The 24,161-nt window shown below is 43.7% G+C and overlaps 1 protein-coding gene across 1 annotated transcript in view; it reads right to left on the bottom strand.

The window, feature by feature from the left end:
• The window catches only part of TGFBR1 (transforming growth factor beta receptor 1), a 48,410-nt gene extending 24,682 nt beyond the window's left edge, over positions 1–23,728 (bottom strand). The window contains exon 1 of the mRNA XM_037035701.1: positions 23,549–23,728. Coding sequence (XP_036891596.1) covers positions 23,549–23,639 — 91 coding nt within the window. The 5' untranslated portion in view covers positions 23,640–23,728. The remainder of the gene's footprint in view (positions 1–23,548) is intronic.
• Positions 23,729–24,161: the final 433 nt, after the last annotated feature.

The following is a 24,161-nucleotide window of genomic DNA, read 5'->3' as shown; positions in this document are numbered from 1 at the left end:
GATTTGTATTAAACCACTCCTTTTTCTTGAACAACCCCTGAGAAAGACATGTCTCTTCTAGCCAGGATTAGGGTGCTCCTTCCGTAAGCCACAGAGAGCGTACAAATAACGAACGACGCACATACACTCTAACAACACAGGCACCTGGCTACAGCAATGACGGGGAACGCCAGCTCCATGCCCACCTGCATCTCCTAGTCATCACCGACACCTCCCCACACACACACAAACATGCATCCACCGCCCTCTCCAATGGTTAACCGCTCCCCAAGGCACACAATGCGTACGGAATCACTGCTTTGGTTTTTCTCTCCCCTATGAAGCTATAGACTCCTTGAGGGCAGGGACCCATATTAATCACTTCTATAAATCCATATTTAGCGTTAAATCTGGTATACAGCAGCATTCAAAAATACTCATCGAATGAACAGAATAGGCACTTATATTTCAGTATAATCTCATGAAACTGAGAAGCACATTTCTCAAGACCACTCAAACTTCCCAATTACTTATTGGCAAGAAGAAAGAAAGGAAGAGGCCAGGTATGTGGAATGGCCACCTATGATGAGACCACGGAAGTCCACTGTGTCGAGAAAGAGGGCCTAGGCAGACAAGCCGGCCAGAAGAAACCTAATTTGCTGTGTAGGAAAGGGTTGAGTCAACCAGCCTGAGCTGCTCAAACCCTGCATGTTCCTGCGAAAGGATAGTCTTCATTCAGGGCTGGCCTTGGCCAGTTCCTAGGAACTGAGTTCCGAGCACGAGAGACACTCTCCCCTGAAAATGCTGCAGACCCGACTACGCCCCAGAAAAACCCTGGCTGCTAAGGCCCGGTGAGCTCCCTTGGCTGGCGGGCGCCGTCACGCCGCTGTCGTATGGCGTGTGCCTGCGCTCCCGCCCTGGGAGAGGATGCCCAGACTTCACCCCACGCACCTTTTCCTTTGATTTTAATATGCATCTTTCCACTGTGATAAACACAACCATCAGTATAACAGCTTTGTTACATCCTGTGAGTCCTTCTAGCAAACCATCAAGCCTGAGGGTGCCCGTGGTGACCGCCCAACTCACTTGCCAAATCCAGATTTAGGAATGTCAGGAGCTCCTCGGGCAGCGCAGCTGCTCCGTGGCTGCCGGCTTAATTAGCACATGTGCCTATTATCTTTACAGATCAGAAAAGGTGTACCTTAATCATTATTTTAAAAATTGTTCTTTCTTCATAGACAGGTCAGCTATTCGAATTATCTCTTCCCTCAAATGAAGAGAGCTCAATACAAGCATAAGAATTGAAAGAAGGTTAATACACAGCAGTTCCTCACAGTGCAGTTTGGTAATGACCATGGACTCCTTCAGTAGGATTCCTAAGGAGCGATTCTGAACCAGGAAGGTGTGGACTGGCTTCAGAGGAACATCAATTCCATAAAACAGTAGCTGAATGTTGTGTGTATCTGCATTTTCTTTTCTTTAAGGATTTTACTTATTTATTTTTAGAGAGGAAAAGGGAGGGAGAAAGAGAGGGAAACACTGATGTGAGAGAGAAACACTGATTGGCTGCTTCTAGCACACCACCCTACTGGGGACCGAATCCCAACCTGGGAATCTGCCCTGACTGGGAATAGAACAAGTGACCCCCTCCCCTCGTTTGTGGGAACAACACCGAACCAACTGAGCCACACAGGTCAGGGCTCTGTTGGCATTTTCATGGAGAAGGTTTATAGCTTTCAACAAAACCACAAAGGGGTCTGTCACCCACAAAAGGTTAAAACTACCACCGTAGGAGATTGTCATCATTCTCTCGTGAATCCTCTTTACTCATAAGTAGTCATTCAACCAAGGTTTTCCAAGCATTAGCTTTTTTAAAATCAGTTACCCTGCCAAAAGCTTAGTATACAAAGATCAGTAACTCGTGGTCATGGTCCTTGAAGATCCCCAAAGACCAGTGAAAGAGACATCACAACAGAATGCGGTAATTGCTACGTATAAAAATTCTGCCACAGACACTGCCCGAGTTCTAAGATCTTTGCAGCCCCCTTGGAGTACATGCCGTGATACTTGGACATTCAGTCTAAAAATGAAACATTTCACTTGAGGCTTCCAACTTACCACTCACATTACAAATGCTGCCTAGGGCCACACTTGTCTCATCATGATGATAATCATGTCTTTCGTGATCTTGGCCTTAACACATACTGTCTCTCTGCCTGGTTTAAACCCACTCTCTCATCCTTTAAGACCCTGTTCCAACAAGATCTTTCCTATGCTGTGCGCCAAACCCCTCTCCTACCCTTAAGATATCTGGGAAGCTCCTTCCAGTAAGTTCCCACAGCCCTCTTAGCATACCTTTAGGATAGCACAAATCAAACTATTTATAGTTTGTGTCTCTCATTACATTAAGAATGGCCAATTTTTTTTGTTTGTTTTCTCATCTTTGAATCCTGGATTCCTAGATAGTGATCAGAAAAATATTTGCTCAAGTGTTTCACAACAGGAGGTCACAAATATGTCAGGACAAAAATGGGAGTCTAAGAATTGTACACTAATTTTTTAACATTTAATTTAAAAGATAAGATAAACATTCTGGATCATGAGTAACTACCATCCAAACAAGTACTGCCAGCAGGCTTTCTCTGCTGCTTCTTCAGTTGTACAGAAACCTCCTTCAGGACAAATATCCTCACAGCACACTGTACAAGCAAAGGTTTAGTAGTAATTGTATTCAAAAGAGTGAAAATCAGAGCATACGGCAATACAGGCATGGGATATGCAAACGCCAACAGCTAGCAGCCAATACCATATATACGCTACAAGCATTGTATGAGTCCCACCTTTGCAGCACAATTTGCAGAAGTTCATTAGCAGTAAATGTGGTTGTGAGTATGAAATGACATTTTCCATTCTCACTCCAGCATTAATTGGTTTAGAGAACCATTTAATAAAGATTTCACTGTCATAATGTTAACCTCATCTTCAAGACAGCAGACAGCTCATTAAAACTGGTATTTGAGGAATGCTCATTGGCCAGTGTTTTGCTCAGGTGTGGGGTCTGACTATCCTAAGCTTACAAACAGCCTTGAAGTCACAGACACCACCTTGCACAACATAACATGACACTGGGCACTTGCAGCTCTTAGGGTCACTTAAACTGGAATACAGAAACAGATTTCAAACAGAATCAGACCTAAAGCTATTTTTTAAAATTGTATTTTACTGATTATGCTATTACAGTTGTCCTAATTTTCTCCCTGTGGCCCCCCTCCACCCAGCACTCCCCACACCCTCAGGTAATCCCCCCACCATTGTTCATGTCCGTAGGTCATGCGTATGAGTTCTTGGGCTACTCCATTTCCTATTCTGTACTTTACACCCCCATGACTACCCTTCAGACTACCCATTTGTACTTCTTAATCCCCTCACCTCTGCACCCATTCTTCCCCTTCCCCTCCCAACTGGCAACCTTCCAGTAACTAACTTCTTTCCTCTGGCTTTTAAGAGTCTCTCTTTATCTTTAATCTTTGGCCTCTTAATAATGATGTCTCTTGGACTGGGCCTCTTTGCATCCATCACAATTGGGACTCTGCACCTCCACTTGCCTACTTCCTTCATCAAATTAGGAAAGTTTTCTTTCATTATTTTTTCAGAAAGATTTCCAATTTCTTGCTCTTTCTCTTCTCCTTCTGGCACCCCTATGAGGCAAATGTTGGACCTATTAAAAGTTGTCCCAGAGGCAGCTTATATTATCATTTTTTTCTTCTTGTTCTGTGGCAGTTTTTTTTTTTGCTTCCTTATGTTCCAAATCACTGATGTGATCCTCAGCTTTATCCACTCTACTGTTGTTTCCCTGTAAATTGTTCTTTATTTCAATTAATATATTCTTCATTTCTAACCAGATTTTTTAATGCTGTTGAGGTCCTCACTAAGTTCCTTGAGCATCCTTATAACCAGTGTTTGCATCTGATTGATTGCTTATCTCCATTTTCTTCGGCTCTTTTCCTGCAGTTTTGATCTGTTCTTTCATCTGGGACATGTTTCTTTGTTTCCTCATTTTGGCAGCCTCCCTATGTTTGTTTCTATGTATTACGTAAAACTGCTTTGACTGTGCCTTGGTAGTGTGCCATAATGTAGTAGGTGTCCTGCAGGGTCCAGTGGCACAGCCTCCCCTATCACCCAAGCTGGGTAACTCAAGGGTACCCTTTTGTGTGGGCTGACTACAACCTCCTCTTGTAGCTGAGCCTTGGTTGCTGTTGGCAATGGGAGGGATTTACCCAGGCCAGTCAGCTGCAAGGACTGGCTATGACCACTTACCACCAACCTCTACTCTCCATGGAGGATCAGCTGTGCAGGGGCAGGGTGGTAGCGTGCCAGCGTGGTCTGGAAGCTGTCTACTGGGTGTGTTGGCCCTGGGGTTTTGTGGGTGGTGCAGGTCAACATCAGCCCCACCTGTGTTTTGCCTGGGGCACCCTGCCTGAGCTGTAAAGCAGTCTGAGATGGCTGCTACTTGTGCTGGGCTTGGAGATTCCCAGGTGACGCCAAGCTGCGACTATAAAATAATATGGCTGCCACTAGGGCTCACTGAAGCCTGCTGATGCTTGCTTGATAGGATTTAGGAGCCAAGAGAGCCATTGTGGAAAAGCAGCTTAGGTGGCCCCTAAATTGGGTGGGTTAAGGGCCTCTGTGGATCTCCAAGGTGGGTCACACAGTGTTAGCCAGGTTGATGGGTGTCTCAGATATAGCACCAGCCTTTTGGCTCTGTGGGGGGAGGGCTCAGCAAAGGGACAACGGCCTTGATGCCAGACACTTCAGTCTCTCCCTGCATACCACTGGTGCCCTTCAAGCTGCCACCCCAGTGCTGGAGCTCAGAGGGAGCAAGTCTGAGCAGGTGAGTCCGTGTGGGTTCGCCAAGAGGAAGTGCTTAGGGCTCCAGCAGCCTCCTCCACCAATTCAATCCCCGATGGTTTTTGCAGTCAGAAGTTGTGGAGGCTTTTATGCCTGGCACTGGAAGCCTGGGCTGAAGTCCTGGTGCAGATCTGGGACTCCTCATTTCTAAGATATCCCTCCCAAATATTTATCCACATGGGTGTGGGTGCAGCCCATTCCACATCCGGCCTCTCCTATCAGTCTGGGTGGATGTGTTCCTTCAATTACGTAGTTGTCAGACTTCTTTTCAACTCAATTTCTTACATTCCCAGTGATGGCTGTTCTGTATTTTAGTTGTAATTTTGATGTGGTTGTATGAAGACATGAGCCGTGTCTGCCTACATCGCCCTCTTGACCAGAAGCCTCTAAGGCTATTTTGTTCTACTGTGAAACCTAAACCTCATCTGTGACATTGAATAATTGTGTTAATCTGAATTTTGGTGGTTTTGTAGTTGTCTTTGTATTTAACTTGCAGACTTGGTCTACAGTTGTAAATAAGCCAAAAACATAAAGCTTTTATATCTAGTTTCATGTCCATACAATTTAAGTAACATTATGATATACTCTGTACTTTTCCCTTCAAAGTAGTCAATAATATTATGGCGATTTGAGAAAGGGCTTTTCATAAGTCTTCCAATAAGAACAGATCAGTGTAAACAACGTACAACACAAACTTAACCAGAGAGGCAAGACATGATGTAGTTGTTACAACCTCTGTATGTGCAAACTTTGCTCTTCAAGGAAGTCGTTATTCATTTATTCATCACTTTAATTAACTTGCACTGGCACCTCTCCTGAAACTAAAATTTAACTTAAACTTGATCTGTATTAACATGTCTTCACGAGATTTCATTAGGATTGAGCACTGCAATGAAAAGCTACTATGTTCACAGAATTATCAATCTCACGCTAGGAAATAAAATTCTTAGCAGTAAAAATTTCCAAAGATTGCAGAATAAATCACAGAATTCTCAAAGTCTGCAGATGCCAGAGCGACGTCAAGGACTGTCAGAAACCAAACGTCTAGCTACCAAGGAAGTGACGGTGGTACCAGGAGATGGCAAGACCCTCAGGGTTATCTTCACTGCATTACAGGATCAGAGCAACAAATAATAAACTCCAAGTCCAGATTCTGGCCCTTGGTCCTAACTACAAAGAAAATGTCTGCCGTCGCCTCATGTGTCTGGAGGTCACATATCAAAACACTATCACTTCTGTCTTCTCCCGGCGCCCAGCACCGTGTCCCATCTCCAGGAGACCCGTCCTCTCTTCTCCTCTCCCTCTTCCACCTCTGGGAAAGGTGTGTACACCATATGGGTTAGGGTCCCTTTAAAAAACCTTTGTAAACAAGGCTAAAACCCTGACAGCCACTGCCTCCAGCCCACCTCCCTCGGTTTTGTTCCTCAAAGGACTCCCTGGGTCTTCTCAACCCCACCCCCTTGGGGGACCCTGCAGTGGCAAGGTCACAGAGAGCCTGTCAAAATACTGTGCGCCACATGGCGTGAAAGTAAATTCTCTCGTAGTCTAGATAACATTTCACTCCCAAATTTAGAGCTTCAAACAAAAATATGATTTATCCAGTCATTTCTCCAGATACATTTCATTTACTTCTGCTACCTTTAAAATACTTAAGAAGCATCATTTATAATTCAGCACACACCTTCATCTGGGAAGAATGGGGGACACTCCTAAAGTCTCAACCACTTGTTTTTCTACACTATCTCCATTTAATAGTCTCCTAAGCTCTATGGCAGGGGTGTCCAGCCTTCTACCATCTCTGGGTCACACTGGAAAGAGAAGAATTGTCTTGGGCTACACATTAATACACCGTGACACAAAATCACACAAAAATTCATAATGTTTTAAGTATATGTGTGACTTTGTGTTGGGCTGCATTCAGAGCACCCTGGGCCGCATGTCGCCCGCAGGCCGAGGGTTGGACACCCAGCTCCATGGAATTAGCTGGTACAATGGTCACTGTTTTCAGAGCCAAGCACACTAAGAACAGGCTGCCTAAGTGGCAGGGTGAGATTTAATAGGGACCATTTCTACAAAGGCCTTCATTTAGATTCAGTATCTAATAAAATGCACAAGTACAGGATAAAGATTTGCTTAGCAGATTTGGGGAATCTGTTTAACAACAGATTTTTTAAAAAGTCAACAGCATTTAATGTTAATTGTAGCCATGGTGATGGGGAGACAGGGAGAACCGGGCACAAAATCCCACAAATGTCCAATATAATAAGTAACCAGTAAGTGTTACTTGCCTATCAACGTGCCATATAAATATGAGTCAGAATTGAAGAACTTACGAAGTTGGATCTGAGTGGTCCCTTAGCAGTGCGGACAACCCCTGAGTCAATTATCTTAGCCCTGTGTAAAATCAAATTATGGGGTCGGGATGTGGTAAATTTTGCTTCATAAAAAATCCTCTTCTAACTACAGCTCGTCCCCACAACCCAGCTGACTGCCCCAGGAGCTTATGGCTTTCTCCATCATTAAAGGTATTTAAGCAGAGGCCTGATGACCAGTCGAGTTCATGAAGTCGGCAAGGACCTCCTGGCACTAAATGAAAGGTCAGTCTGAACCTCTACAATCCTGTAAACAGGAGGATTCTATTATTTTACAAGTTACTTCAAATATTAAATCATCCATGTTTTCATTTTTTGACAAATTCAACCTAGTATCTTCAAGGTACAACAACTACAGCAAAGCACCTCATTTTCTAATTGTTTATTTATCTATTTCCTCCATCCAACTGTGAACTTCAGGTCAGAGACTGGGTTATGGCTTTAAGCACTTCCGTACCCCTGGGGCCCAGCCCTGGCACACGGGAGATCCAGCGATGTGCTTCTTAAGTAAACATCCAAGAAACATCTCTTTAGCACGTGAGAGGTTGCTATCACCAGATTTTACTGCTATCCCCAATAAAATGGCCAAGCACACACGTTTTTTTTCTTTTACTTTTTTACTACCTTCATTTTTAAAGTCCTTTCAACTTACCAAATTCAGGCTTAGGTACCCCTCAAGCCCATTTGATATAAAACATCCCATTGTCCAGAACAACCTAGCTCTCTCCATATAGAGGGCAACCTGACACTTTCAAAATGACAAATAAACACACCCTCTGACCCAGAAGGACTGTAGCCTGTACACACTTGTACGTGGATCAGGTGGCTTATATACATGGTTGTTGGTTTCCTAATGCTTCATGCTAGATTGTTCCTAATCCTTCCTATGCATCTAACCTATCAATAGAACTCATAAAAATAATATGATGTACCACTATAAAATGCAAGATCATCCAGCTACTAAAAAATGATATTTTCTAAGTACTAATGCAGACTCTTGAGATGTCTTAAATCAAAGTGCACAGTGCAGAGCAGTGTATTTAACAGAGTAACAACTGTGCTAAGAAAGGGACAGAGGGGGAGGGACAGGAAGGCAAGGGAAGGGGAGAAGAGGAAGGAAGAAGAAAGGAAGGAAAAATGCATATGCATATTCGCTTGTATATATTTCAAAGTATTTTCTGGAAGAACATTAAAAAAAATGTAACAGTGACTTCCAAGGAAGGGAACTGTGTACCCAGAGGATAAGGGGGTAGGAGACTTTTCACTATACACTCATCTGTACTTTTCGAATTTTGAAAAATGTAAGTGCATTGTATCTATTCAATTTTTAAGTGCCTCTTTGTGCTCATTCCCTTTTCCCTACACTGTCTTCAAAACTCCAACTCAGGGTTTTTACCCTGTGGAGTACAGCCACTTCACGCTTATTTTAAAACTTTAATGTTCTTTCTGGAAAATAATTCACCAAGATATAGCGAGAGCCTTTAGAAAGCCTGTATCTTTCAATCCATTAATTCTACTGACCAGAATTTTGTCTAAGGAAACAATTGAGATGAGATCAAAGACAGATGCACACAGATATTCATTACAGTACTGCATGGTTGAAAAACAATCTATATGAACGACAAATTAAAACAATCGTAAGTGCAATGCTGGAGCCATGAAAGTGATACTTCAGAAGGCTGTTTAGGAACAGGAAAACGGTCACGCTGTGAAGGCTGTGTATAATGTGGTTACAATCCCGCTCCCAGCCAGCGGTCCCGTGTTTGTTCCACTCTGAGTAGAGGGGTGGATGTTACCATGCAGAGCCTGCGTGCCGACTTAACCCAGCCTCTGCAAACAAATGGAGAAGCTTTTCTTTCTGGTGGTGAGTGCTAAAACATTCACTGAATTTCTTATTTTCCCCAATCTAAACACATTTTGACACAGTTCCTTATTAGATTTTACATTGACCAACAGATGTCACAAGAGTACGGTGATCTCATGGAATTCACAGACAAAAGGGCTTAAGTTCGAATACTGTCTGCCAGCCCGCTTCTAAGTAATCCTGAGGAAACTGCTTAACTGTTTTTGAGCCTGTTTCCTCAAATCTGTAACAGTAGCAATCTCAGAAGGGTTGAGGGTTAAATAACATAAACAGAAAGAACACTTAGCATAGTGCCTGGCACATAACAAAATACTCAAATATTCATTTATGTATTCACTTGACAAGTCTTTATTTACCACCTACTACGTGCCAGTCCTTATTCAGGTGCTGGACAGAGAATCTGGGTAAACCTTTGTACAGCTCCAGGAGGCATCGTGGAATATAATGCGGACAGTGTGCAAATGACGCAGTGAATACGCATGGCAGCTCTTCTCTTTCTCCATTCAGACTCCCGTTCGGAGTTTTTTGGCAGTGTGACTGAACAGGGTTAGCTCAAGAACCTCACTGTAGAGGCATGACAGGTACCTACGGGAAGGTAGATTTTCAGTTCCAACTCAAATTAATAAAGTGTTGGCACGCATCTAGTGTGCACATTTATATGGGATACTCCGACTAACAAAGAATCACAACTCGTTCACCATAAAATGTTCGTGCTGGAAGGAACCGGACAGTCACCTGATCCTAACCCCTTATTTTACAGACGAGGAAACAGAAGTGCTCTAAGAGTTTCATCAACATAAACCAGATTTATTCTAAAAGCACAGAACGAAAAAAAGGACTACTAAATAATCTCTGGTGATCTCCCCCAAGTAAGACTAGACAAAGGACTCACCCCATCCCTCTGGGAAAGCAAAAGTGGCTACAGACATGTGACCCGGTGGCACAGATACTGTCTACTGATGAACCTAAATGAAAGTGGCACATCACTCTGGCTAGGGGAATGAAAAAGAAACTGTGGTAAGAAAAGGAAGTAGTAACCACCCACCAGCTGCCTTTACATTCAGGGCAGAGGAGTTACACCTGGGCCGGCAAACAGCAAAAGAAACACCGGAGTCACAGTTGAAGAAATTAGCTGGCTGCCCTGTGCTGCTGGTACTTTTAGAAGCAGAAAGGCCTGAACACCTTCTACCAGAAAAGAACAGCGCATGCACCCTTTGTAGAGAGAAAGAATGTGCCTTTAGGAGGACAGGGATGATGAGGTGGAAATTCCTGCTCTCAAGGACCTCACACTGCAATGCAGAGAACAAGCACGCTGAGTTAAAGGGAAGTACAGACCAAGTGCAGAGAGAGCACAGGACAGGGGGACTTCTCTCAAAGAGTAACCCTACATGACGTGTAAGGAAGGCTAGAGAAAAATGGAAGTTCATTCCAGGAAGGTGATATACAAAGATATTGTACACAGATTCAGCAACAACAGAGTTACACAGTTTAGGGAAATATAAAGAGATCACATAATCATCTGGATGTAAGCAAAAAGAAAAGAAAAAGAAAACTGACAAAACTCAATACCTATTCATGATAAAATGAGAAAGGTATTACACCAAAAATTCATCAGCTTTTCTTAAACCAGCAATAAGTAGAAAACAAAAATGTGTCATCTATAAAAGCATTAAAAACATCAAATCTTAGGAATAAGTCTAACTAGATATGTTAAGCCCGTGACAGAGAAAGTTTCAAACCATTACTCAACACTGGGATTTCCTGCTCCACAGAAGCAATGGCATTTTCTGCTCTTTTTTTTTTTTTGCTCTTTCTACTCTTAACTGAGTCTCCTGGCATTTAGCTTTATGTCCTTCCCACCCCTTCGTAGAACAAAGAAAAAAATATTGCCAAAGTGAGAGGTCCTGTCCGGTGTTGAGGGAGGAGACTGAATCATAAACAGGGCAACAATATAATTCGTCATCCAAACTAAGACTCTTTGAGTGTCCTTAATAATTACACCGGGACAACAGGTGTACAAAAAATTACCAAATTTAGCCAAAAGAGGGATGATACTACTAGAAACCTCAGAGACTTGGTGAACCACACAAATGGTTATACAAACTTTCATTTCCTTGCCTTCCTCAGTCTGAAATGTTCATTTTCCTTCTCAAACAAAATGTCACAGCAAGCAGTTCGGTCCTGCTGGCAGTCACCTAGAGGAACATAGAAAACTATACCAAGCAAGGGTATTAAAGCCCAGCTAAATCACAGGGCTTTTATAATATTTTATAATATGTATATTTTTATAATATTTTTATATTTGATCAAATGACTAACCATTGAACCCATGGCCTCCCTTGGAGCGTAAGTATGCACGCAGCTAGTCTTATCTGAACTCCTTTCAAAGGAAGGTTTACCCTTCTCAGACTCCCGTGTATATAAACACTGGAGCTTGGGAGGCACTGTAACCAACCTAAGAAAGTTTTCAGACCTCACAACCCAGATATCCAGAGACAGCATTAGGGATATGGGTTTCGAATTGCTGAGGCATCGATGCTGGCATTCTGGTCACTGAAGGCCTCTAGTTGGGGGAAAGGGATGTTACTAAAACATTAAGGTATGCCAGGGCTTGGTGTTTATCCTTAAAAAAACCCAGAAATATAGCATAGAATTATGCAGCATATGTATGTGCAGAATGGAATTATGGCATCTATACACAGTCAATAATTACCAGGTCCTAGCTGTGGTTTAGAATGGTTCATAGGTGATTATACCCATTTGCTCCATGAGCCTTTTTCCCAGTTCCAGGATGTCTATGCTAAATTAGATGCAAACACCCAACCGCTCAGAGCAGCTATTTCCTTAGGGCACACCATCTGCTGGCAACGCACAGCTACTTCTGAGGCTGGTGGTCCTTCAGGAGTATCCCCTGCATTCCCGCTTGAGCCCTAAAAGCCAATTTATTAAAACTCCTCTCTCCTTCTCCTTTTCCCACCATTAAGAAAGGGAAGGATGGATCTGACAAACTTAAATAAGAAAGAGTGGAAAAGCTGTAGCTAAAAGAATATTTATATGGTCATTTTCTTAAAAAAGCAGGGGGGATCAGATGGAAAAAAGCATTGTGATCTTATGGAGAAATACTATAGGAGAACAGAAGAAGAAATGCATTAAAAATAAGAAGGAAAAAAACGAAAGTAAAATATACCATGGGAAAATAAAAAGCAAAACAATAAGAGGGAAAAAAAGCATTTGTAACAATGCGATGTACAGTGCTAATTATGCAAACCTGTTTGTCTGCTGGTGGGTTAGGGAATTTCAAATCTGCAAGGCACAATTATCACTCGTCGTTTTTTTTTTAAAGGAGAGGGAAAGAAACAAAAGGAAAAGGCAAAGCAGACCTGCGGTTCTCAAGCCCCGGAGAATGCCCAGGAAAGGGCCTAGGATGTGCACTCCCAGAGGCTGCGGCTCCCGGGTCGTTTCACTTCCTTTGCTGGTAGCAAGCACTGCTGGTTTGCCTGTGTTTACATCAGTACCAGACACATCTGGGGTGAACAGATGTTTCAGCTCCCCCGCCCTCCAATATTTTATTATGAACATTTCAGACATTCAGAAAACTGACAGAACTGGGAACACCTATATACCTACCTACCACCTAAATTCTATCATTATTACTATTTAGCTACATTAACATTATTGTTATTTATCCACCTATGCATCTATTTGTTAGGGGTCTGATTTGACAGATTCTCCCATAAATTTGGGTGATTTTTTTAAAAAAATCATTTTACCTGAAAGAGGCTTGCATCAGCAGAAAAGGGATGCTAAATGAAGTTCTAAAGTGAGGCGGAGGCCAGATTCCTGTTCAGTCATTAGGGACTTATCCTGATTATCCTGAAATACCACATAACTACTGAGCCCCAATTTCCTCACCTGTAAAAGAAAACCAGGTGAAATAATAATCATGATCACCTTAGTTATGATTCCTCTCAGTCTAAAAATTCTGTAACTATGAAAAACTATTTTTCTTAACAACTATCATTTACTTGGTGTCTTCTGTGTGCCAAAAAATGTTGTAAGTTTTACGTGCATGATTTCATTTAATCATCACAGGTCCCTTAAAATTTCTGAGACACCACATTCATGAAAACATCAACTGTTTTAAGTAGCAGGTAGCTACTCTCCAGTTGCACTTCCTCTCTATGTGTCCGGTACTCTTCACTAGCATCAGATTTTACATTGCTTTGGTGAAACTTGATGGAATGAGCAATTGGAAATTATCTTTCCTTGACCTGGCTGATGTGGGTCAGTAAATTGAGTGCCCACCTGCCAACCAAAGGGTTGCCAGTTCGATTCCCCGTCAGAGCACATGCCTGGGTTGTGGGTCAGGTCCCCAGTAGGGGGTGCATGAGGCAACCACACACTGATGTTTCTTTCCCTCTCTCCTTCCCTTCCCCTCTCTCTAAAAATAAATAAAATCCTTTTAAAAAAAGAAAAAAATTACCTTTCCTCATTGAGAAACATGAATAAACTCTGGCCCCTGGTTTGTAATTTTTTCCAAATGTGGAATGAGATAAAATAGCTACAACTACTTTAACTTGTTTATTTTGGTAAAATAATTACATATAATTATTGTTGAAGGAAATCTACAATACACAATCTTGGTGTTTTTATTTAAATCTGTTGCAGACTGAATAACAAAATTAAAATATCAGTTTTTCAACTAGAGAAAGTACTCACATCAACAGCCATGTGCTAAACAAAGAGACTCAATTAGAGCACATTATGGTTCAGTCGGGAAATGAATACATCAAGTAAAAAGAAAAAAAAACTCCACACATATATTGTGTGTTTTTGTACAGATGAAAAGGAACAGTTACTGCTTTTCTATCTCTATATTCCTCTTAAAATATAACTATCTCCTCTAAGTTCAGTGCTCCTGAATATGCACAGTACTCTTCCCTTCTAGTAGAAAAAGCCATTTATTTGTCTTTGCTTTTTTTTCCATGGGAGCTATTTGTGTTTCGATGCATATTTAAAGATCTTATATTGTAGAAATGTAACAGGATGCCTGCACAAGGTGTCCTAGAATTATAAATAGGACACTATTATGTAATCGGCGAGGTTCACACCTAGGAAATCTAGATGGAATGGTTATCCTTAAGGGAGCGAACAAAAACAAGGAGGTTCGGCCCTGTGGCTAGGACAAAGAAACATGGGAACAGGCCTAAAGTAACTCCATAACTGTGGAATAAGAAAGGAAAATGAATCCACACAAGTCACAGAGAGTGATAACCCTGAATTCTTCACTGTATTTTCCAGTGCTCCCGACACAAAGACTTCTGCAATGGATTCTGCTCAAGAGCAGGGAGAAACCTGATTTTCCCAATGAAATCAGCCCATCTCTAACCAAAGAATGCCCTTCATGGTAACATATGTGGGTATCTCATGTAAATATTGGGGTTACTATGCAAGCTACATACGGTAGGAGCACTCTGAGTAAACAAAGTCATCATTCCCAACATCCACTACCCAGGAGGCAGCTTTTCAAACAGGAAACCCAAGCACAGACACCCTCTGGACCTTACTGTCTGGTGCCTGTGTGCTGAAAGGTGCTGTTCACCTTTGGTTACAGTACCGGGACGAAGACTGCCAAATGGAGACAGGCCAAAAGATAAGGACGTGAGGAAAACGTCTTTGTAAGCCAGGTTGAAGAGTTTCATGTTTCTCTCTATTCATTATCCTCTAGCTTTTAGCAAAGCTTGATTTAAATGTTCCAGTCTTACATCAGCTGTTCCCTTGGCACTAGGTTAAGACTAGCGTGTTCATACTTGGACCAGAGCCTCAGAGTGCAGGAGAAAAATGGTAGCGGCAGTACTAAACTGAACCCTCAATACGGGGTAAAGAGGAAGCCTGGGAAAACAAGAAATCAGGGCTGCCAGGTCCTGGACCCCTTACCACTTGGAGATTCTCCCTGCATTGCAACCTTCCTGTTTGCACCTCCGTCTTATTAAGGAGGATGGCAGCCTCCTCATGAGTTCTCTGCCTTAAGCAATGAGATCTACGCAGACTATCAGGTTCCCTTCCTCACTGTTAGAAAACTCCAAGCTATCTATTGTGTTTGACTGCTAAAGCTTTCTTCTGCTAAAAGTTATAGGTAATCGTTCTCTTTCTTTTCCTCTTTTACTTATTGATTCTTATTTTTCCAATCATCAGTTTTGTTCTTAATGTTTTTATTTCAAGCTTCCTAAATCCTGTTTTGAAAAATGGCCAGAGTACATAAGCCAGTTAATGAATACATTTTCCCCATACAATAAGAAAACTACAAAACAGTGATCATCTCAAAGCCTTAAAAGCTAGGGAGGTTGAAAGCCTGTATGCCAGCTAAAAACAGTGAGCAAAGAAGCTGGGATTACACCTAGCAGTGCAGAGATCTAGAGCAGAAACAGAATTAGAGTTAATCAACTCCAAGAAATTCCTCCTACAACTTCTCAGACAGACGGCAATGCAGCTTCTGTCCGAATCCTCCCAGTGACAGGGGACAGCGCCTCATAATGCTCAACTTTATGACCGTTCCCATTGACAGAAAGTACTTCCTTAGTAGTGAGTGTGCTCTGCCTGTCAGCCTACCAATTAATCACAGTTCTTCATTATATACAATGAATTTCCTCTTCCAAAAGACATTCCCTCAGTTGTTTAAATATATAATAATTTCCACTTATTGAGTATCTACTGGTATCAGGCCACGTGCTGCGTGCTTTAGAAACACTGCAATACACCACCTCCACAACTGCCATTTGAGTTAGGTGTTATCCTCCTTTTAAAAGTGAGTCCCCGAGAGATACGCTGATTAGAATCTAATTCCAGACAAATATAGGGGGTTTCTATATCTACTCCCACAGATAAAGGCTTTATTAAATTACTGGAAACCTAGTCACGTGATTTGAGGGCCTTCAAAACTGGAAGAAGAACAGATCAATGCAAAGAGAAAAACAAAGATGGTCTACGAATACAACTATACCAGTGTTTGATCCATGGAGAAAAACAACGACATGAAAAGCATTTAACAAGACAGCCATCAGGGAGTTCCAGGAGAAAATAAAGGTGAGACCTAGGAAATCACAAGCATAACCTGAAACCAGAGGTGTGAACACAGGCCAGGCACCCGAGCAGATTCCCAAGAGGTCAGTCACATCACTGCAGAGAAAGCAGCACAGCCTAAAGGCTAATTCCAGTAAAATCAGATGATCACAAGTAATAATTCTGACTATACACTTCTTTGGTGTTGNGGGGGGGGGGGCCTGGGGCAGAGGGACAAAGCATGGACCTGAAGTCCAGGAGGGAAGAATATCACAGTGAACTGAAAAAGATTCCCTATCTAAGCTAGGAATTCAGGATCAAAGTAAATACTACTCCACTAGAGGTGACAAGGTACTGGATCCAAGGGAAAGAGAGCGAGGTGAAAGGTAAATGGTGCTCATCACTTCTTTGCCTAAGGTTCTCTCCCAGTTCCAATCATGTTCCAGTCTTATATCTGTTTGATTTGAAGCAGTGTCTTCCTTTTATACTTATAATTAAAAGATGAAAGATAAAATTTAACATCTGTAGATAATATAAGAGAGCTGAAAAGAATCTTGGGTTAGAACCAGTGCCCTCAAAATCTACAGTTATCTTCAAAGCATTGGACCTAGGAACAAATGGACTTAAAAAGCCTTGTATTACTAAGTAAGAACATAATGAAGCTTTTGCATCATTATATAGCTATCATACAGGGTTGGTTCTGAGAGTAAATAAGGCAAGGCAGAGGGAATGCCTGGCACATTCTTATAACACAGAGTCTGGCAGAAATAAGGCCTGCTTGGGTGTGGTTGGGAGGGTACATGAATGTCTCACACGAGATGGAAAGCAATTTGAACATTTCACCTAAAATGTCATACAGTGTGCTTGAGTGTGATATTGTTATGTTACAGAATCCCACGCTTATGATTTTGTAATATGAAAAGGGGCGTTATTGTGCTGGAGCCAGTATATTCCTTTCGGATTGATAAAATAGCACAAGTGAACCTTCAAGAAATGTCAAAGCAACCTGTGGCTCTACCTAGGAAGTCATAATTTTTTTAAGTTAGACATTATTCTTTATACTGTGCAATGCTCTCAGACTGCCAAAATGAGAAAGCACCTTTACAAAAGGCTGGATCTGACCTATAACACTGGACCCATAAAACCAATCAAACTTACTTCACTCACTAGTGTTTGAGAACATGTTTACCCAAGGCAAACACCTGCAACCCAATCAGTCACGGATTCACACCAAAAAGGGGTAACCATAAGAAACCTGTGTGTATTATCTGGTCCAAAACCACACTGGATTGAATTCAGAGCAGCAGCAAATCCTAATGTTTATGGACACTACCTGGATTTGACATTGAGAAAACTCAGTTAAGAAAGGTGTTAAATGTTATCCTAAGTATTCAAGCTAGGCTGGGTAAGATAGACCAGACATTCTGAGAAGATTCCCAAAGTTTTCCTGAGCCAGTTCTGTGGGTCAAAGCATGAACATCCCTGAGAAACATGCCAGCATCTGCCCTCAATTCCAGAAGCAGGAAGCAAAGATGTGACCCAATCACATGACACCCAACCACAGTCCATCTGTTCTCAGAACTTGCATTATGGAAGCCACTATCGAGAAAGAACAGCAAAACACAGGAGGTTTGTCAACATATGCAGCAGGGCCTTTGCTTTGGAGAGGCACCTTCTTTCTTAGATCAAAAGGCAACGGCAATTTCAAAACCCATTTCATTAGAAATGAGCATATCTGATGCAACGTCATGGTGTAAGAATGGTGTCGAGTTCAGGTAACTGTTTCAGCTGGGCCTGGAAGGACCGTTCACAAAGGGCCTTCCACACAGGAACGAGATTCTTCTTCGTCTTGATTACCTTGATCATGTCAGTTCTCCATTTAATTTCAACAACAAAGTAGGTCATCTAAAATTCTAAACCTAACCATGAGCTGCAAGGCCTTTCAATTACATCCCATTTCAATGTACCTCAAAACTGTTTGACCATCTTCCAAAGTACGATAAGCCTAATTTTCTCAACCAATAAATACTATACCAGGTTCTTTCATAAGCAATATAAAAAAGATACTGACCTTCTCTTGAGGACTCGATAACTTCCCCCTCCTTCCCACCTACAGGAGTCACTTTTCTGAGGTTCTTTGAAATCTAGATCACCTAGGTAAGTCACTCTGTGGTAGGCAGTTATAGACACACATGAACAGAGCAAGAATGATATAGGTCAAGTACAGTCTCCACAGCTGAAAGCCCAGGGTGCCTAGCAACAGGCCAAACTGTGAAAACAAGGATTCCCCACCCCATCCCGCCAATGGTAATCTCTCCTCCCCTAGTGTACTGCTGGTCATTCTGTTTAGACCCCTGATCTTTCATAGCACAGGTCGTGCAGTGCAGGCCCTCCCTGACTTTCCCTCCTTTGCCTGTTGCTAGTCAAGGGGTTCATTCTTCCTTAAAGGGGGAATGAACAATGGGCTGGAGAATAGCCATTAAGCATTAAGTCCCCAGGACAATGAGGTTCTGACCTGCATCAAATCCATGTGGGCCTCAGTTGTGTTCCAGCTCCAGGCCAAGAGAAGCAGCAAAACCCAAAGCAATGCTATGGCTAACGCCCTGGTGTTCACCAATCAGTGGACACCAGGGCCCTGAAAGCACACACCTGGAAAGCAGGTGAATATTCTATTGAGACCCTCTCTTAGGACCTCCCCTGAAATCTCTACCCTTAAAAGCCCTTAGGACAGCTCTTAGGACAGGAGCTCTCCCTCTGTCTCCCCCTCCCTCTCCTCTCCCTAGGTGCATTACCTTCACCCTCCTTTCAGCTATGTAATTGGTTTCCTGAGCCCATTCTTTACAGTTCACAACTTCTGCCTCAGTGACTTTCTAAATAAACTCTTTCTTATAGTTTGAATCTTGGCCTTGAATTGTTTCTTAGCCAGGACTCAAGTACTGTAGGGAACCGCTTCAAGAGACGTGGAAATGTAGCTCAACACCCACGTGGAAAACCAGTGGGGAGTGAGTCGGCATGCAGGACCATGCCCGTGAAGAAGTTCTCCGTTGGGAAATCAGGCCTGCATTTGTGACTGCTTTTGCTAAAACTGCTTAGCAGTTTTAGGCTGCTTTGTGACTTGCTCTTGCTAAAACTCTTTCGCCCTGAGTTCAGGCAGCCAATGCTTACTGCATATCTTTAAAGTAACTTCCTGAAGTCTGTGCTAATTCTCCCAAGGATTGAAGTATAACCAGACCTGTTGTTACTCTTATCGTTTCCTCGCAGTTGCAACATTTTTCCTTGTTAATCTGTAAAAAGTAATCTGTAATATCCCTTCTGTTGCTATCCGTAAAAAGTAAACACCTAAAGCAAACCTAAGTATAATGAATGAAAACTTTCTTTGATGTATGCTATTATAAAGCCAATAAAAGCTTGTCAAGGCAAGGGTTGGCACCCTCTCCCCTTGAAAGAGTAGCCATGCCGTCCCTTTCCCTCCCCAGGACTCAGTAGTCCATGTGAATTTATCTTGTCTCATCCATAACGTCACGGACACTGCAGGCCGGTATCCACGTCAAAGCATCGAGGTTGCTGAACCAAGATCCAGTCTGACTCCACTGGTCTAATGCCTGGTGCTGTTTTCACAGCCAACGACTCCACTAACCCTATCCCTCCTCCCCTTTGAGTCCTTCCTACTTTAAAGAGCTCCAGAGGGCACAAGATTTGGAATCATAAAATCAAAGTTCCTATCTCGGTCCTGCCTGACCCTGAGATAATCACCTTACCCGTCTCAGTCCTGTTTTCCATCTATAAACTGAAGTGACTAATGACTTTCACCTCGGAATGACCAATCCTGATGAACACCCCATATTATTCTCCCTCCCTTATCCCACTTAGAATGCCTTTCTTACTTATGTCCAATCACATATTATGGAGGTTTTAGAATTGCAAAGAAAATAATAATGGTGAATACATCCAAATCACAGTATAAAATAAAGAACTTAAAAAGTAACTTGCCAACCAGTCAATAAGTGCTTTGGTTTCTGTGCTGTAGGGTAGGCCCAGGGACAGTTGGGGGACACAGTTTGCAAAGACAACTTAACACTCATTGAATCCCCCTCTTTGCCCATCAAGATTCTAGCCACCTTTCAGAGTCAGTTTAAGTCCTAAAGTGTCCAGGAAATGTCTCCAATCACTTCAGACTACGTTAATAATTTCCCTCTTTGAATACTGATGCTCCTGTATGTGCATGTGTGTGTAGGGGGCGGGGGTGATGCCAAAAATATTTAACAACTGGTGCTACAGTGGGACCAACCAATCAGAAAGGATGTCTGACCAATCAAAACACACATGGCCAATGGGAATTGCTGGATGAACATCAGACCTACCTACTACTACCAATACCAAACAGCAACCTCAAACCCCAATACAACTTTCTCATTTGAACTTCACGACCCCATGAATTAGAAAGAATATGTATTACCCATTTTCTGCATAACTATAGGTGAAGTTGATAATAATCAAATCTAATAACCACCTGCTTCTTTCACCACATCGTATGACTTGTCCTGAATATACATTGTGTTATCAACTAATATTAAATAAACTATACTTACATATTACAGTGTATTACATGAATGCTCAGCTCAGTCAAGTGGAATTTATTTAATCAACAAGTATTTACCTAAGTGGAACAGAATATAAACACAGTGCTAGGTTCTGAGTGCAAAAAGAAGATAGAAGGCATAACTCTGGCCCTCTGGGTAACTATGCCATGTTCAAGAGCACAGCTAAATAACAGTGCAGGGCGGCAGAAATAGGCAACAGAAACTGAAGTGCTATACAGTTCAGGGGAATAGAGCACAGGCAGTCAGGACTGAGGACAACTCTCTTCACACTTCCAAAAGGGGGAAAATTAAGTATGGAGTGAAAAGGCTGCAAAGTCAGAAGTGGGAAAACAGAAACCACTGGAACTGAGGGTTTGCAATAGTGAGAAGGGCTGGATACTCAGGGATGACCCTAATCATAAGCCTCAAATGCTGCTCTAAGTGCTGAATACAAATGGATAATCTGGTAAAATCTTTGTAGGGATGACTGAGGAAGATTAGCTTGGCAGTAGCCTACAGAAAATCCTAGGAGAGAGAAACACTGGAGAACAACCAGACTTCAAGGATAATACAGGCAGGGCTAAACTGATGCATACATACAAAGGAAGGATGAGACAGACATTCAAGAGGTACCAATACAACGAAGAGCTGGGTTTAGGAACGTTGTCAAAGAAAAAAGTTACGACATGGCAGAGAGGAAGCAAACTGTTCTCACGTGAGATATACACGCAGACTTGGTGGTACTAAACTGCGCACTACAGACAGCAAACCGATTTCCCTAGAGAAATCTATGTTGAAGAGAGCAGAAACTGGGCAGAGAAACACAAAAACGATACCCAGACAATAAGGAACTGCAAGCGCTTGAAAACGAAGCCAAATTATAAACTTAGAAAAAGCACTGAGCTTCTTCAGAAGACATGAAAAGATGGCCTGGAACATCAACATAACCATCAAGGGCAGGCAAACCATTTGAGGTTGTCTATACTTAAGTGTACTAGCACCCGAATCAGCCTTGCATCCCATGCATGCCACTGGAGTCCCTAAGCTCCTCCAAAGCCTGGACTGAGCATCGTTCTGTACATCAATTACTCCAATACTGTTATTTGAATCCATGGAAACTATGTGTGGCAGGCTTGGTGGAAAAGAAGGAACTGTTACTCGAGTTAATAGTGGTGTGAAAATGTAATTTTTGCTTGAGGGAGAACTATATCGATTCTCCCATCTGTCCTCACATCTATCCTGCCCTCCCTCCTTCTTAGACCAATGTCAAAGATCTACTGTTGTTCCTAATGTACACCCAAGGTGAGGGGACTCCAGGAAAGTACTAGGAGTCAGAAAGCCAATTTGATTTTCAAACTAAGGGCAAAATCTAAAAGTGAATAATAAAGATCAATTGCTCACGAGAGGATGGAAAAAGCCAAATAGGCTAAGCCAGACAGTTGGGTGGGATATTAAAGGTGTAAAGGCTTTGGAAACACAGCCCTGGGTGCAAATCCTAACTCCAGCTCTTAGTAATTGCGTGGGGGAAAAAAACCCCTCTCCACACCTCAGTTTTTCATGTATAAAATGGGCAAATGCTACTGGCCCTGAGGATTCGATTATGAGGATCAGATAATGCACTTTGGTGCACTTTTTATACCTCTACATTATAGTAAGTTCTTAGTCCTAAGTGTAGCTCTTAGTACTAATTGGCACCCTCAGGCCTGAGTTTTTGTTTTTCAAAACATCTAGTATTTAATTTCAGAAATGGAAATGTACTTTCGCTATATTTTAGTTGCTAACACTAGGGCTTCTTGGTTCAGTTTTTAGTATCTTAGTTTGGATGATAACAAAGTTTTTCACTCCTTGGTGGTAAGCAGTGACCAAGTACCTCAGTTCTGATTTAGTATTTTGGCAAAAAAAGCAAAACATTCTCCCTTGAAAACCAGCTACACAGACGATGGATTCAAACTGTCACTCAAGAAAAGGAACCTCGCTAGCAATGTTCCTTCTAGGAAATAAAAGCATTTCATCAACTTACAGAGCCATTCCCATTCAAACATTCCAAACCCCGTAGAGTGAACAAAAGTTCAAGTTTCCACTACAAAAACAATCTGTAGCCTTCTGGTAACTGGATTCACTTCAACACTTCCCAGACGCACGGGAGAAACACTCCGCTCGTCTTCGTACCTCCTGTTCCTCACACAAAGCTTCTCAGCTCCTCTTCCAATGCTACCGCTGGCTGAAGAAGCAGTCAGTCTCGGCGGAGTCGGCCCTGCTGACCCAGGGGTCTCAACCACACATCACCCCCTCCACGCCCGGGGAAGCCCTGGAGTCTCAAAGCTCACACCCTGCGCGGGAAGCCTCCTCCGCCCCGGGCCCCAAGAGCATCCCGCACCAACCCACTGTGGGTGGGGTGCCCGGAACACCGCCACGCAGCGCTCGGGCTGAGGCCAGTCCCGGCCAGCCTCAGCCCTCGCCCACTCCCTCCCCAAAGGGCAGCCCCCGATCTCTGACCGCCCCGGCGACGCCTTCCCGCGGAGTGGACTGCGGGGTCGGCCGCCTGCTGCCAGGCACGTCCACCCGCGCTGGACACACGCCCCCACCCCGCCCTCCCTCCCTGCCCGCCGATCGCGTGGCGACAGCCCGGTCAGAAAAGCCCGGCCCCGGACCGGGCGCCGCCACCTGCGCCCCCGGCCCCGCGCCATGTTTGAGAAAGAGAAGGAGTGAGCCAGAGGCCGGGCCCAGCCCGCGCGCCCCGCAGCCTCCCGCGCGCCCCGAAGCCGCCCGCCAGCCCCGACGCTCACCCGTTGCCCCCGGGACCAGCGTCACCGCCGCCGCCGCCGCCAGCACGAGGGGGAACAGTCCGGGACACGGAGCAGCGGCAGCCGCGTCCATGGTCCCGCCGCCACTGCCTGTGGCCCGGCCCGGCCGCCGCCTCGCCTTAGCAAGCCTCTTCTCGCCCCACCTCCCCCGCCGCCGCCGCGGCCTCGCTCCGGCCCTTTGTAACTGCTCGGGGGCGCGCGTCCATTGGCTGTCGTGCTCCCGCCGGCCCCGCCTCCTGGCCGAGTGCGAGCCGCTGAGTGAGACACGGCCTGGAGCCCCGCCTGCGGGTCTACTGGGAAGCCAATCCAGAGCCGCCGGCGCCTGGTCGCTGGCCACGCCCACAGACTCCCCAGAGTTCTTGCAGCCAGACCCCTGCCCCAGCCGGAGCTGCTCCGGGCTTGCTGGAGGTTGTATAGGGTCTAAACTTGCCCAGGCCCTGCCGTCCCAATAGTGCCAGAGGGCCAGGGCTGATCAATGGGTGTGTCTGGGTGTGAGTCGCCTTCGGAAAAAGGCTGTGGCCACTGGACGCTCTTTTCTTCTTGCCTCCTCTAGGTACTTAAGATCTGGTGCTGATCCAAACACAACCCTGACACA

This window comes from Sturnira hondurensis, unplaced genomic scaffold, assembly GCF_014824575.4.
Source record: "Sturnira hondurensis isolate 20B ecotype Veracruz unplaced genomic scaffold, ASM1482457v3 Scaffold0022566, whole genome shotgun sequence".
Lineage (NCBI taxonomy): Eukaryota > Metazoa > Chordata > Mammalia > Chiroptera > Phyllostomidae > Sturnira > Sturnira hondurensis.
Note: the sequence above shows the minus strand (reverse complement) of the source record. Positions and strands in the feature narration are given on the sequence as shown.